The 14,936-nt window shown below is 41.6% G+C and overlaps 1 protein-coding gene across 1 annotated transcript in view; it reads left to right on the forward strand.

Moving 5' to 3' along the window:
* TFDP2 (transcription factor Dp-2) overlaps positions 1-14,936 on the forward strand; it is a 43,782-nt gene that overhangs the window by 8,812 nt on the left and 20,034 nt on the right. Inside the window, exons 3-4 of the mRNA XM_082487335.1 lie at positions 9,530-9,633; positions 13,337-13,458. Of these exons, the coding sequence (XP_082343461.1) occupies positions 9,530-9,633; positions 13,337-13,458 (226 nt within the window). The remainder of the gene's footprint in view (positions 1-9,529; positions 9,634-13,336; positions 13,459-14,936) is intronic.

Genomic DNA, 14,936 nt, shown 5'->3' on the forward strand with positions numbered 1-14,936 from the left:
GAGTTGGCCCATTCTGTTAAAATAATTAAGTGTAACAGTTCAAGTTGGTTCTCAAACAGGTACAATTAGGTTTGTGAATGAGTTGTATAGTGAGAGTTCAGTTATGGGCTTGGGGTGATTGTTTCAAGCTGCGTGTGAATTAAGTCAGACATATTGTAGAGTTCACGTTGAAAAGTTGCATGTGTAACCAGAAGAATTTAAATTTTAATCTGTTTGGGAAACAGTTAAACACTTCCAGTTTTGTAATCCTGTTCATATATATGATAAAAATGGAAAAACAAGTTTTTTCCTGCTGATTCCAAGCAGAGGGCACGCCTGTATTATTACCACTTGGTCGCTTGTCCCGTAAAGCCACCTGGGCTGCCCCCTGTGCGTCCCCATGGATGCCCGTGGCTCCGAGGGCTCCGTGCCAGTTTAAGTAGTCTCAAGGCTACCTGACCTGCTGAGTGTTGGAGTTGCCTGGGTATGAAGCCCTGTAATAACACCGAGGTTTGCAGTCAGGTATGACTTGCAAAAACATTCCAGTAGCCAAAGCAGCCGCTGCTTCTGAGCTGTGGGTTGGGTGAGGTGTGGTGCTGCCAGGTGAGAGCACTCTAACTCAGCACACCTGAGGAGGGTTAGTTGTTACCGCCTGCAGTGACGGGTGAGGGGACAGCGTGTCCTGAAGACTCCTTTGAAGGAAACAAGATATGCAGAGAACTCCAAATTTGAAAGAACTGCAGATCAGTCAAAGGCCTGTGCTTGAGCTGCATCTCAGCCGCGCCGCTGTGTGGGACTGCCCGAATTACAGTTCCCGCTTTAAATTTAGGTGACAGTGTGTAGCGCTGCACGCGCGGGAAGGAGAGCCCTTATTAAGGCAGGTTCGATGCCGCCGCACGTTCAACGGGCACAGCACGGCACGGCTCCCCGCCGGGCGCTGCGCCTGCGCCATTGCTGCCGCCCGGCCGCGCCGCGCCGTGCCCCCGGCTGACAAGGGGGGGCCGCCACCGCCGCCCGGCACACCGCTCTCCGGCCTGCCTCGTCGACACTTCTCACGGTGGCACTCCGCGGGGGGTTTTGGGGGAGCGGGGCGGGGATCGCCCGCCATCGCCGCCGCCTGAGGCGGGGGGAGCGCAGAGGCCCAGCTACTGGCTGAAGGCGGGCAGCGCAGCAGAGCGCTGGGGCGCTGTGACAGGGACGGGCACTTGAGATGCCCGGGCTGTGTGTGGGACGGCAGAGCGGTCCAGGGGGGAACTCGGCGGGCTGGAGAGATCCACAGCGGGGCGGGGGGGAACGGCGCCTGCACCAGAAGAGCCGGGGGCCGGCCGGCAGCGCTGCAGAAAGGGGCCCGGGGCTGCCGGCAGGGAGTGAGGTGACCGTGAGTCAGCAACGGGCCCGGCCGTGGGGAGGGCTAAGGGTGTCCCGGGCGGCGTGGGGAGGGGTGGTGACAGCAGGTCCCCTCCACTCAGCCCTGGTGAGGCCATTCCTGCAGTGCTGGGTCCGGTTATGGGGCTGCCAGTGCAAGAGAGACACAAACATGGCGGAGAGGGTCCAGCCAAGGGCCGTTAGGATCATGAAGGGACTGCAGCATCTCATGAAGAAAGGCTGGGAGAGCTGGGACTGTGGTCTGGAGAAGGCTCAGGGAGGAACTTATCCATGTATATAAATACCCGAAGGGAGGGTGTGTAGAGGATGGAGCCAGCGTCTTTTCAGTGGTGCCCAGTGACAGGACCAGAGGCAATGGGCGCAGACTGAAACACAGGAGATTCCCTCTGAACATCAGGAAACACTCTTTTTACCGTGAGGGTGACCGACCACTGGCACAGGTTGCCCAGAGCAGTTGTGGAGTCACCATCCCTGGAGATACTTGGAAGCCGTCTGGACATGGTCCTGGGCAGCTGCCTCTGGCTGACACTGCTTGAGCAGGTGGGTTGGACAAGATGACCCCTAGAGGTCCCTCCCAACCATTCTGTGATTCTGTCTGCAGATTCTTGTAACTTTGCTTGTTACATACATATCTTACCAAGAACAGTTAGTTTGAGGGGGTAGTGTGTTTATATATGAGCTAATGTTTTTCATAAACTTGAGAAAATGAGGGTTGATCAGAATTATTACAGTTACAAGAAAAACAACAGCAAAATCGGTAGAAATTGTCAGGAAGGCTTGGTTTTGGCAAAAAAAAACCCCTTCATAACAGACTTTGAGCTGGAAAACTCCCAATGAGAATTTATTTCAAAAAAAACCCAATATGTCTCCTGTAACAAGGTTGTTTTATTCAAAACTCACAGATTCTGGTAGGAATGAAGAAGATAATACAACTGGTATAAATGGAAAAGTCAGTCTAGTACGGATTAACTTGCATTTGATAGGTTGCATTTTTAATTATACTGTTTCCAAGGTCTTGTTTTGGCATGCTTTTAGCTTATTTTAAAAGTATTTGATGTACGTGACCTGCAAGTAAGGGATATTCCCCAAAGTAAATCGTATCAATTAAATACACAGAGAGGTCACCTGGCACCCAAGTTCATTTTCGATAGATAATGTCCTGAAAATACTCTGTTTGCCTCTTAACCAAAATCTATAGGCTGACCCAGTGTGTCTGTGTCCGAGTGAAGACACTGGGTACTGATCCACTTTTGTGTATGAACAGTGAATTGGCAATTACTACTTAATAGGGTATAGAAGAAAGAAGCAACAGTTTTCAACTGGTTGACTATAAGTGACATATTTGATTCTCATCTTAAAATGTATAATATAGATTGTACTGTCCTTAGTTAATACTTTTTTGTTACTATATTCTTAAATTCTATGGATTTACGTGGTGTTCTTTGTTTATTGCTGTGGAGGCAAAAGGGAGTCCAGCACTAGATCACCAGTCTTGCAACAGGCTCCATGAGGGAGGATCCCTTAATCAAATCGAGTTGCAATCCAGATTGCTTTGGGTGGGAATCTTAACTTTTAATACAACTTCACAGTGAACTTTGTTTCGATACATCTTTTTTTTGTGCAGTACCTAATTTTTACTAAGTCCTGATAGGGCTGGCATTTTAGAAACTTCTCAATGCGCAGGACTGCCATATGCCTATGCTACCGTAATGGAAGGGGTAAGGCAGGTGTCTCTTCTTTTTTTCTTTTTTTTTAATTAGCATATTTACCATTTTCTGCCTTTCCTTGCGATGTAATCTTTTGCTTGCTTTGATAGACATTTTCTCTGACAACAGTGCCAGTTAAGTTGGCCTTTGTCACCTCATAGCTGCTTTTAAATATTGCCCTTTGCTTAGTGCCAGCATAGCTGTGTAGGTGTGCGAGCAGGTCACTGGACCCAGGGACAGATTCAAGTGAAAAATACCCATTGTTCCCCCTTGCCAAAGGAAAAGAAGGCAAGTTCACTTTGCAGGCCTAGCTGTGGCTGTGCTGGGCAGGAATGAGAATTAGTGATGAGGTCTGCGTAAATTAATTTTAGTGGCAGCATGCTGCATATCTGACCAGGGCCTTAGGGGGTTCCAGCTCGAGGCCTGAAGAATGCTGGGAGTTCATTGTATGCTTGAAAAGATCTACTAAAATGACCAAGACAACAGAATTGGTTATCAGTAGGCCTACACTTGGTACTTTGAGATTCATGCACCTGTTGACTCCTATAAATTTGTCTCAAATTGAACTATAAAAGACTGAAAATGTACTGGTCAGTGTAAGCCTGAAGTACACTGAAATATTGTCTGCCCCTCAGCAGAGGGCTACAAAGATGATCAGGGGAACTGGAGCACCTCTGTTATGAGGGAAAGCTGAGAGACCTGGGTCTGTTTAGCCTGGAGAAGAGAAGACTGAGAGGGGATCTCATCAATGCTTAGCCATATCTAAAGGGCGGCTGGCAAGAGGATGGGGCCAGACTCTTTTCAGTGGTGCCCAGCAACAGGTAAAGGGGCAATGGGCACAAACTGGAACACAGGAAATTCCTTCTGAACATGAGGAAAAACTTCCTTACTTTGAGGGTGACAGAGCACTGGAACAGGCCGCCCAGAGAGGCTGTGGAGTCTCCTTCTCTGGAGATACTCAAAACCCGCCTGGATGTGTTCCTGGTGAAGCTCCTTTGGCAGGGGGGTTGGACTAGATGATCTCTGAAGGTCCCTTCCAACCCCTACCATTCTGTGATTTTGTTTTTCCTTTTCTAGAGATCTCTTTGATTTCATGTATTTCGAGGTATGTATGTGCTTCTACAGACTATGCAATTTTTAAAGTTAGGTTTATAGCCTAGTAAGTTTGTGCAATAAACAAATGAAGAAATGTACCAAGAAAATATATGCATATTAATAGCATGTTAATAATTCAGTTTTTCTATATGCTTTTATAATACTGTGTCCTGATCTGGGAGATCAATTTATGTTTTAGTGTAACAGAGGAGCCTGAGGAAATGTCACGTTATTGCAAAATATCCTAACGGACTTCCCAATATTTTACAACTGAGCTGTTTTTGTTACTGTCTATTACCATCAAGCCATCGGCTGTATTATTTAAAATGGCTGTTCATTGATATGCTTTGAAAAATATGGAGTTTTGTTTCAGAGCGCAGAATATGAAATCCAAATTCCCAACACTTCTGGTGTTTTATCTAAAAATTCAAAGACTTTTTTTGTTGACGTACTTATTGTGTGTGACCCCAGCTGGTTGTTCTGTGCTTCCCATCAGCTATGGTTTCCTTCAAACTGGCTGTGACAGATTCTATAGATTCTCAGATTGACATTGTTTCTGATTATCTTTGCAACTAAGCTACAGACCTAACAGATTTAGTTATACAGGAAAAAAAAAAATCACTAAAACCTCTTTAGCTTCATATCTGTATAGGAGTCCATGTTGTTTGTGTGAAGTTAAACTATTCAGGATAACACATAACGATTTAAAGTTAGTCTTGTGGGATGGTTAGTTAGTGTGTGCATGTGAGCATACCTTTACATAAACATGAATAACTTTGTTCTGTGACTGCTTGAAGGTGAAGATCACTTAAATTGAGTTTTTCTTTTTATGTGCTAGTAAAAATATTTCACAAATGCCAGGAAGAATAATAGTTATGTAGTGATCGTGTTTTTCTAAGTATGAAAGAATAGCAGCACTGGGTTTTCTCCATGAGAAACAGCAATAATGGTGACTGAGGGATGGAAAACAATTTATATAGAAGCAAAATGTTTTTGTTCTAAGAGAAACATATGTATGTTCACTGACAGATTTTTATTTTGAATTTGCATCAGTGACAAGCACGTTGTTTGTGGTGGTTGTCTACATATTGCAGTTAAAGCTTCTCTATGAGAGTTTTAAGTGTGTTTCTTTCCCATGTGCTTCGTTGTTTGTAGATAAAATGGGAATAATGATGCTGACCTCCTTTGTGTTTCCAAAGTAGTGCTGAGAAACATTATATAAGAATTGAGTATTATTATACAAATCATTCTAGTTTGATCCATCTCTGCTGACCTTTTCCATCCATGCAGTAAGATTACCGTGACTAGGAGGCTGATGGGTCTCATTGTGTTCAGCTTACCACTGTATGCACTGCTGTCTTTCAGTGGAGCATAAATCAGTGTAATCTTTTTTTCCCAAAATGATGGGTGTTATTAAGACTTGTCATTTATTTGGAATTTGGTCATGTTTAAAGCCTTTACAATTGTTATGTGATAAAGTATATGTAATTAGTTTTGTGATATTTCTTCTTTAAGTTGAATATAGAAATCTGCAGAATATTTTTTAGAAGTCTGTTGAATATTTTTTATATGATCTACAAACAGTGTGATGTCTCCTTCCTCTTTTTACTTTTTCTATGCTGTTTTATAAATAAGACTTGAAGAGATTGTTCCTGTTGGTGCTTGCTCTTTTGTAATACTACCTTGCCTTCAAAACTACAGAAATTACCAGCTCTTCAGCAGAGGTGCACTAACTTCAAAAATTTGGTGTAAAATACAGCTAGTCATCTTAGCAAAGAAGTGCCTGCTCTCAGAGCTGGTTGTATTTGTGTCTGCAGTTTCCAGTTTGTGGTGATGTTTTTATTGCTCTGGGACTGGTTCTGGGCAGCTCCAGGTCTTTCAGTGGCAGCTGTGTCCCACAGACCTGGGCTGCTGCTGCACAAGGGCTGTGGGCAGGATGGGATGCTCTTGGAAGTTCTTTTCTCTTTGTTTATAGGAGAGTAGTGACACTGGTGATATTGACTGCAAAATCTGTCTCTTCAGGTTGGGGTGCTCATGTCATCCATTTGGAAACGCATTAACTTTTTGCAGCAACTAACTGAACCAATTACCACATTTGCTGTGAAGAGAGATGGGAAGGTGGTGTTTCCACCATTAAATATTTGGAGCAGTTGAGGTCACATGAGTATCTGGACTATGATATTATTTTGGGAAAAAAAAAAGAAAACGGGAGGGAGGAAATATTTTTTTTGTAAGTGATGAAAGTTTTGTTTACCATTTTTTCAAATGCTGACACAGAATGAACTCTTATTGTGAAAAATTTGGTTGCTCTTTCCTTCTGTCCATGGTGGATGAGAGAGACCTCACTCATAAAAAGAAGCTGGTCCCTTTCCATCCTATCTGTGTTTTGAAGTCTACATATTAATGGATTTATATTTACCCATAGAGAAATTTAAAAAGAAGGACAAGGGCAGGGAAGCATTTATTTGAAAACTTGATCAACTCTTAAGATAATTTTGATGATGCTGCTGCCAAATGGGGGATTTGTGTAGGGATTAGAAGATGAAAACCTTTCTTACTGACAGTAACCCTAGCCAAAAAGACTTAAACATATATCATATGTAAGCAACTGTCTTTTTAAAATCAAGATCAAGTAATTTGAATGACCGTTCTATTTACTAGACTTGCCCCAGTGGTCACCGTATACATTTATCTAGGTAGACTTGTAAATGAAGGCATGGTGCAGTAGTAGCTCTTAATTAGTGTTTTTTCCAGGGCTGCTACAGTAAATCTGGTGGTTGTATGTGGCTTTGGCCATGGGTATTGTATTTTTAAGCTACAGTTTTAAGAGAGTCTGCGTGTGTGCGTGTGAGGGGAGGTACATATGTTAAAAACTATTACTAGTGCAAACAGATTGCAGTCTACGTGCCACATGTTAAGTAAGAAACAAACGGTATGCGCAGCGATTGATGTGGGACAGTGGGTAGACACATACATTTGACTGTACACCCTCAATGCTAATTGTACAGTACAGTGAGTCTGACAGGTCTCAGTCTTATGTTGTGAAACGTGACGTTACCCTGCCTCTTGCAGGCCAGGAAGTATCGCTGGAGACAATGCTGTGATCTAGCCCGGTAAGAGAACCGTAAGCCAAATGCTGACATTTCAGAATTTTACTGCACTTTGTTGTGGGACCTTATATTGTCAGCACCAGAGAAATAAATTAATTTCTTTTCCCTGGTAAGAAGAGGGACGAGGAGAAATAGTGTGAGAACTGATCTTGGAGAAAAAGGAGTCAAAACTTTCAGCTGCAGCAGAAAGGAGGAAATCTTCTACATCCATACTGGGAAGTGACAGGCATGTCACTGACGACAACAGCCTGCAAGGAGGGGGGAGACTAGGTTTTGTTGAGAACATGCTAGCACAGCTGAGCAAATCCGGGGCAAAATCCTGTAGCAGAAGTGAGATTGATAAGTAACTGGCCAGTTTAGAGAACTATTTTGAGCTCAAAATGTGAACACAGTGTAGATAGATCAGGAATTACTGTTGTCTTGTGCACTCTGGCACTACCTCACAAAAGGTGTTTCATAATGGAGTAAGGATCTGCTGTCAGGGTGGGTTTGTGAGTGTGTGGGTTTTATAAGGTTTTTTCCTAGGTGAGTTAGGTGACTGAATAAATTATTGAATAAAGAAGCAGCAAGCTTCTTCTGAAGATGTTCTCAGATACAGATCTGCCTTTTGAAAATTAATATTAAGTAGTACTGTTACTCCAGATGCCAAAGGAATTTACACGGAATATTAGAACATCCTTGTCTCAAATTGTAAATATTTCTCATATCTCTGTTCATTTTGTAAAGGTGAGACTTTGTATATGTCTACATCATTTCTATTTCTGTATTGTAGCTACAGAAGATCCTTTTTAAAGTTTTTTTTTTTTCTCTCAGTTGTGTTGCTTCTGCTTCACATTTCAAAGAATTTACACTGCTGAATTTATGATTTTTCATTTACCTCATGGCAGAACATAGGTGTATTAAAATTAAAAAAAAAAAAAAAATCATGGTTCAGGTACAAGTGAGAAGAGAAAAGTAGGCAGTGGAGAACAGGTGACCTGAGAAAAGACCAGGGAACAGAGATGTCAAACACCTCTGAGTCAGCTTGGGACTGTCTGGGCTAAGCTGGATGTTGGTCGGCTCCTGCAGAAGGAGGGCAGGGCAGGGCACTGGTGAGAGCTGGTGTCTGCGCTGGTCTGAAGGAACTTGTCACCTCAGATGCCTTCAGTTTCTGTCTGCTAGTGTCAGAGAGCGCAAGTGGCTCTTCAGGAGCCAATCCTTGTCCTTACAGCTCCCGACCCCAGCTAGACCCAAGCTGACTCTGGATTATGAGGCAGTGGCGGCTCTTCCTTATATTTGATTCTGCCCCCAGGCCCACCACTATCATTCCCCAGTATGAATAAGGCTGTGCATAAGAGTGGGGGGAGGTATTTGACTGATCAATTCCCAGCTCTCTTGCTTTGAAACTGCCATAGAGCCAGGAGCTGCAGCTGCCGCAATGTCCATAGACAAATGTGTTCACTACTTTTAGTGGCTGATATACAACAGTTTGAACACTCATGGGCCATGTGACAGTTTTGATTAAGACCTTAACTCTGAATAATCAAGATTACAAGATAAGGTTTGGAAACAGAGGAGAAGCAGCATTTGTGAAGCTGTCGACATAGAGCTGCGCTTCTCTGTGTGAAGGCAGGATGAGTTAGACCTGTAAGCAGTCTGGGATCAGAAAGATGATAAACATCTTGGGGTGAGAATACGCTGGGTTAAGAGATGGCATGGTTGGCTTTATCTTGACATCCAGCTGCCTGCTCTGTTACTTTAGGTAAGTTGCAAAGGCATCATTTACTCCATCTGTACAATGAGTGGCTGGTTTAGGCTTACTGCACTGATGTTTATAGAATGTATCGGTATAGTCAGATGAGAAATGGTTAACGCTATGAAGGTAGATGGATACATATTTTGTACGTGTGCTTATGATTATAATAAATAGGATCTGTATGCTGATTTCTCTCTAGTAGTGTACTCATTAATTTTAATGCTGAGGTATGGCAGGCTGTGTACTCTTTATCTTAGGCAAGAAGAAATTGTTTCTGGAAATAAAATACTAACATGTAATTTTAAAGGTAAAATAGTGAAGGTGTAGTTTTGTGGGGTGTCCTTGTGACATCTGCTAAAAGGTCTGGAGGCTGTTGTGTGAGGGTGTGTTTGCAGAGTACAAGACAAAAAAAGCTAACCTGATTCCAAAACATTAAAATGATGTGAGAATTTGCCAAAGTGTTATTCATAGGTTACTAAGGAAGTAATTTAAAACTCTCTTTCTACTGGTCTTTTTAGGTAATATTTCAATAATCACATTACCAGTTTCCAGCACCAACTCCCCAACTAAGATTTTGCCAAAAACCTTAGGACCAATCAATGTGAATGTTGGACCCCAAATGGTAAGTTTTGCAACTCTGGTAACGCTAACTTGTGTAACTAGCTGCCTGACTTCCTGTTAATGTAATAAGGAAACATGAAAAACAAAGATGTGAACAGGGCTGGGAACTTGATGCTTCCCACCTCAGCTGCCCCACCTGGACGGAGAGGTGGTGACATGTGGGTACAGCAACCTTGGCATGCTGGAATTGCCACTCCCAACAACCATCTTGTGTATGCCCTCAGGGGACACCTATCTTCCTGGCTTGGAATGGAAATTGAAACAACTTCACCAGTTGACACTATTACTCAAACGTGTATTAAGAAAAGAAAAATCTCATTTAGAATGTTATTGATACTCTTTGAATGTTTTGAGTCATGTTCTTGCCAGTAAATCTCCAGCATTGCCAGAGACTAAATGTCTTGCATGTGTTGCTAGAGATTTAACTTGTTGAAACTACTCTTAAAACTGAATTTTCCCATTAATGATAATTGTGTATGAGAACATATTGCTGTTTCAGGGATATTGGATCTGGTTTTGAGAAAAAATTTCAGTTTTCCAGTGGTCAGAGAGCTAAATAGGCAATACAGTGAACTGTTTCTAGTAACCCAGCACTTAGCCTGAGTACAACAACCATTTCATGTGTTTTATAAATAATTATGGTGGGTCTTTTTCACATCAGCAATGATGGTGGTTCTTCAATGGCTTTTATCGCAGTTGGACAGATAGATAGAATCATAGAATGGTTTAGGTTGGAAGGGACCTTAAAGATGATGTAGTTCTAGATGGGCACAAGCATTGCAGCCACCCCCCCCCACCCTGAGCTGCATCTCCTCCGTGTAGAGCTCTCTGTCTGCAGCACATCCGCAGGCTGTCTGCCAGAGAACGCTGTTCCTCGGTGCATCCGTGCTGATGCAAGTATTGCTGGAGCACATGCCTTGTAGCATTTCAGTGGAAGAGTTCCACTACAAAAGACATATTTTGTTAGTGCAATAAATAATAGCTAAGAACAGGGGAGAGCAGTCAGTTAATGTAGTGCCTACTCTTATGAGCGACTTTTCAAGGACCTGCTTTTGGTTTAAATTAACCCTTGTTACAGTGTAGGTTCTATAGGAATTGCAAAAGCTACTGCATGGTGTGAGACACACTTTATTTTATTTATTTTGTATTCCTTATTTAATTTTTTTTATTATTTTATTTTATTCTGCTGCTTTGCAAGGATAGAACTATATTCAGAAAACATTTTATTATTAAGCAGTCATTAAAACAAGCCTCCTAAGACATCCACTGTACGGCTGTGTTGTGTGTCAGACCATTTAAAAGAGAATGTTCACAAGTTCTTATTAGTGGGAATGTTAGCGCTCCTTTGGCGTGTCACCTGTGTTAGCAGCATCCTACTGCCGCCAGGGGTTTTTGGCTTTATTTAACCGCTGTAGGTTACAGCCCTGGCGGATGCTCCAGGTCCTTCACAGCGGCATGCAGCCCCAGGATCAGTGGAGTGACCATCGGTCTGAATCCTTTGGGGTACAGCTGTGCAAACAGTGACACCAGCACCGTTTGTTGGCTGGATTGTACAGGTGTTTGTTACAGTTCCTTTAGATTCAGTCTGTAGGTGTACATTTAACAGAATAAGCGTTACTGATAAAACGTTAGCACTTAATTACAGGGGTTTAACACATCATACAGATGCTCTATTTGCTAAATTAGGATGAGGTTTTCTTTTTCTTTTTTTTTTTTCTGTGCAGTGAATTTATGTGATTACTTCAGGCACACTGGAAAAATGTTTGTGTTAAAAGAAGATGGAATTAGTCCTCTGAAAATACTCAGTGTAGCATTTTTTGTGAAAGCAAACATTCAGTAGAAAATTTAAAAGCGACACTGAAATAACATTGATTTGTATACCCGTGGCATCTGTGTCCCTGTGCGCGGGAGCTCCCAGCTTTGACTGCAAGCCGAAGACCGATGGCGTTCCGTGCTGGAGGGCCCCGGGTGTGCTGCCGGTGTCCGCCGCCACCAGGTGGCACCGCGGGACAGAAAGAGGCCGGACAGGTCGGACTTGGGAGCGCCCGAACGTGGTTGTGCCAGCTCGGTTTATTGTAGTGGGTGTCACAAGAAAATTACGAGGGGATTGGACATAAAATACTCTTATGACACATCTGATGTGTGACGTACAAGACATCAGCAGAGCAGTGTGAAACCTCAGAGAGGGGGAACGTGCTGAAACGCATTTCAGTACGCAAAATATTTAAAATCTTTTCTCCCTGGCATGTGTCTGCTATATGCTGGCAGAACCATATGCTTACTGCAAATAAAAGTTATTTATAGTGTTTCAAGAAATTGATATAAAAAGTTACTGGATTGGCCTGATGTTTAATTGAAATACTGCATTACTGATTCTCATTTACATACTGGTGTTACACCAGTGCTGAACTTCAGCAAGCTTTTAAAAATTAATCATTCTATCAAAAATGTTTCTGACTTTAAGCCAATGTAGCAGTAAGCTGATAAAAGTTGATACCTTTCCTGTGCCTGCATGCAGTGTCTAAAGCAGCCAGGCAGGGATCTTTTGTTCTCCAGTATCAACCAGTAAATATCTAACTTGTACCTGTTTTGGTTTTCCTGAATTTATGGTTTCACTTGTTTCTGTCAAGCTATCCCCTTGCAAAAACAAATAAGATAAATTTATTTCTTTAAGATAAAAAATACATACGTGCAATCACAGTGCGGCTTCAGGAGGGATGTGAAGTAATGCTGAGTGAGCTAATGGGAAATGCTTCAGGTGCCATTTTTTTCTACTTGTTTAAACAATATTGATGGATACCAAACAAACTACCTGCCCTATACTTACATGGGTGTTGGATAAATTAAGTAGTAAAGGAAACTACAAAGTTTAATACAGTAGGTAATCAACATGTCACTAACAAATGGAGTAAAGTAAAATAAAGTTTAAAAAGGCAAAATAAGGTATATGAGTAAAAAGCGTTGTCCAAGAAGCTTTGATATGAACCTTACCATACTGGAACCCAACATATGTTTTATTTTAAAGATTAACTAATTAATACTGTTTTGTTTGTAAATACTGTCGAAATTCTTCTGGTGACCTACTTTAAAGAATGAACTTAGATATGATTTAAAAGTTGAGACGGATGTGTCTTAGTGTAAACAACTATTGTAGATACAATTTCACCAGGTTTGAATAAATGTAAATTCTATCTATTCTGTACAGGCTTTACATTTAATTCCATAGGTACAATGTTGTAGTATTAGCTTGCTGGAATGCCTTGAGATCTTGTGAATGCCAGAAACTGCAGGGAATACTTTGCCTGCACTGAAGATTGTCTTTGGTACCAAAGACAGACAATTGCAAGAGATAAATCCATTGGAAAGGGGGCTTTATTGGTTACACTGATCAAGAAATTGCCTAGACATCGTCTGGAAGAAACAATTAGATGTATGTAGGCACAGATACTATCTGCCGTTCCTTGTAATGATTTCTATTTGCCTCAATCTTGTCCATATGAATAATACAGTAATATGGTACAATTAGTAGAAAAGTTAACAGCATTGTAATTACTTTCATGTATGAAGATAATCTGGTGATATCTCTCCCTTTTATATTTTGACTGCAGCTTGCTTTCTTTGTAGCAAGCTTAGTATGAATTTTGGGCTGTGGTAACCTCTGTTTTCTTAAGAGAGCTGTGTGTTTTTATTTCTAAATTTCATAGATCATAAGCACATCACAAAGACTGACCAATTCAGGGAGCGTTCTGATTGGGAGTCCATATAACCCAGCTCCAACAATGGTCACACAGGCACACATAACTGAAGCTTCTGGCTGGGTCCCAGGGTAAGATTTTTGTTTTATTTAAGGATGTTGGAGGATTTGTTCTTTTTCCTTTATTTATACTGTTGTATCTATATGTTGGCTTACGGCTTCTAGTCCTTTCACAACTAAAAGGAGGCTCTTTAGCACGTTAAGCACTTTTGTCTGGAGCATGTGAACACAGAAGTTCAAGCACCAGTCACTTCACTGTTTGTTTTAATTCTGTTTTATGGCAGTGTCTGTTTCTTTTTGAAAATGGAGAGTCACAAATTCATGAGTCCTGTTAAAAGAAGCCTTTATTTTTTTCATAAGTGCATGGTATATCCAAGTAGCTTTGCTGTTTAGCATATCAGCGGGTGCCAACACGGGGAGAGACACAAAAACGCTTCAAGAGGCATTTAAGAAGAAAGCTCTAATGGAAAATTTTGAATGTAAACAATGTTGTATTTTTATTAATATTTTACAGTAGCAACAAGTTTTCATGGGGTTCTGAGGTACTCCAGAGTAACAAGACTATCTTTATCTCTTCTAAGGAAATCTGGTCTTTACAATATTTAATTTTTATTTTTTTTTTTAATACAAGTAGTTCTGAGCTTACGTGTCTCAAGACAGATGTAGTTCTTTGCCTCTGAAAATTAAAAATAATTTATTTCTGCATTTGGACTAATTGTTGTAAACAGGTAATGAATGTCAGTAGTACCTTTCCAGCTTTAAGGGTGGGAAAATGGAGCTTCTAGGACCTGGCAGAAATGAGAGTGTAATGTTTGTACCTTGACTTTCTGTGCTGTAAGCAAGGATTGTCATAGGCTTGTACTTCCCAGTTGCAGTATTTCTACCATAGAGTCAACAAACTGCATGCCCTGCTGAGCAGTTTTTAAGCTTGATTTTTTTGTTGAGTACATTTACCTCCTCAAATACCTTTTGAATCCACTTAGTTCTGATTTTATTTGAAAAAGGACTTGTCAAAGATTGGTTTGTTTCTGTGAATTTTGTGAAACATGGAGGCTGGGCAGAAGTTCTTGCAGTGCCCAGAGCAGGGAAAAGCCATAGTGTCTGTTCACAGCCTGCTAAACCAGAGAATCAACACCTATTAGCTTTCTTAAGCTTCAGCAAAACTCAGGTGATGGAGATTCTCCAGAGAGAAGCCTAGTTGCAATGTATCAACCACCACCAAGAAGAAGCATCATCTTTCTGTTTGTATACTGTGAAAATCTGGACACAGTATTTCCAATCAGCCTAATTATTGTTTTGCTGATAAAAAGGAGCAAGATGTTCTCCAGACTGGCCGATCAATTTTGATCCCTGCAGTAGTCCATACGATGGGTCATATTTTCATTGGAAGAACAGAGGTGAGGAAGATTGTCTGTGATATTGCTGAACATAAGCGGCAAACCCTTGCTGAAGACAGTTCCAGAGGACTGCAAGTCCAGACTCCTTGCTTTACCTGTTTTTTTACTCCTGTTCACAGATTCCAAATTGTTTTCAAAACCAAATGAGCCACG

The sequence above is a fragment of the Vanellus vanellus genome, assembly GCF_965231255.1.
Source record: "Vanellus vanellus genome assembly, chromosome: 8".
Lineage (NCBI taxonomy): Eukaryota > Metazoa > Chordata > Aves > Charadriiformes > Charadriidae > Vanellus > Vanellus vanellus.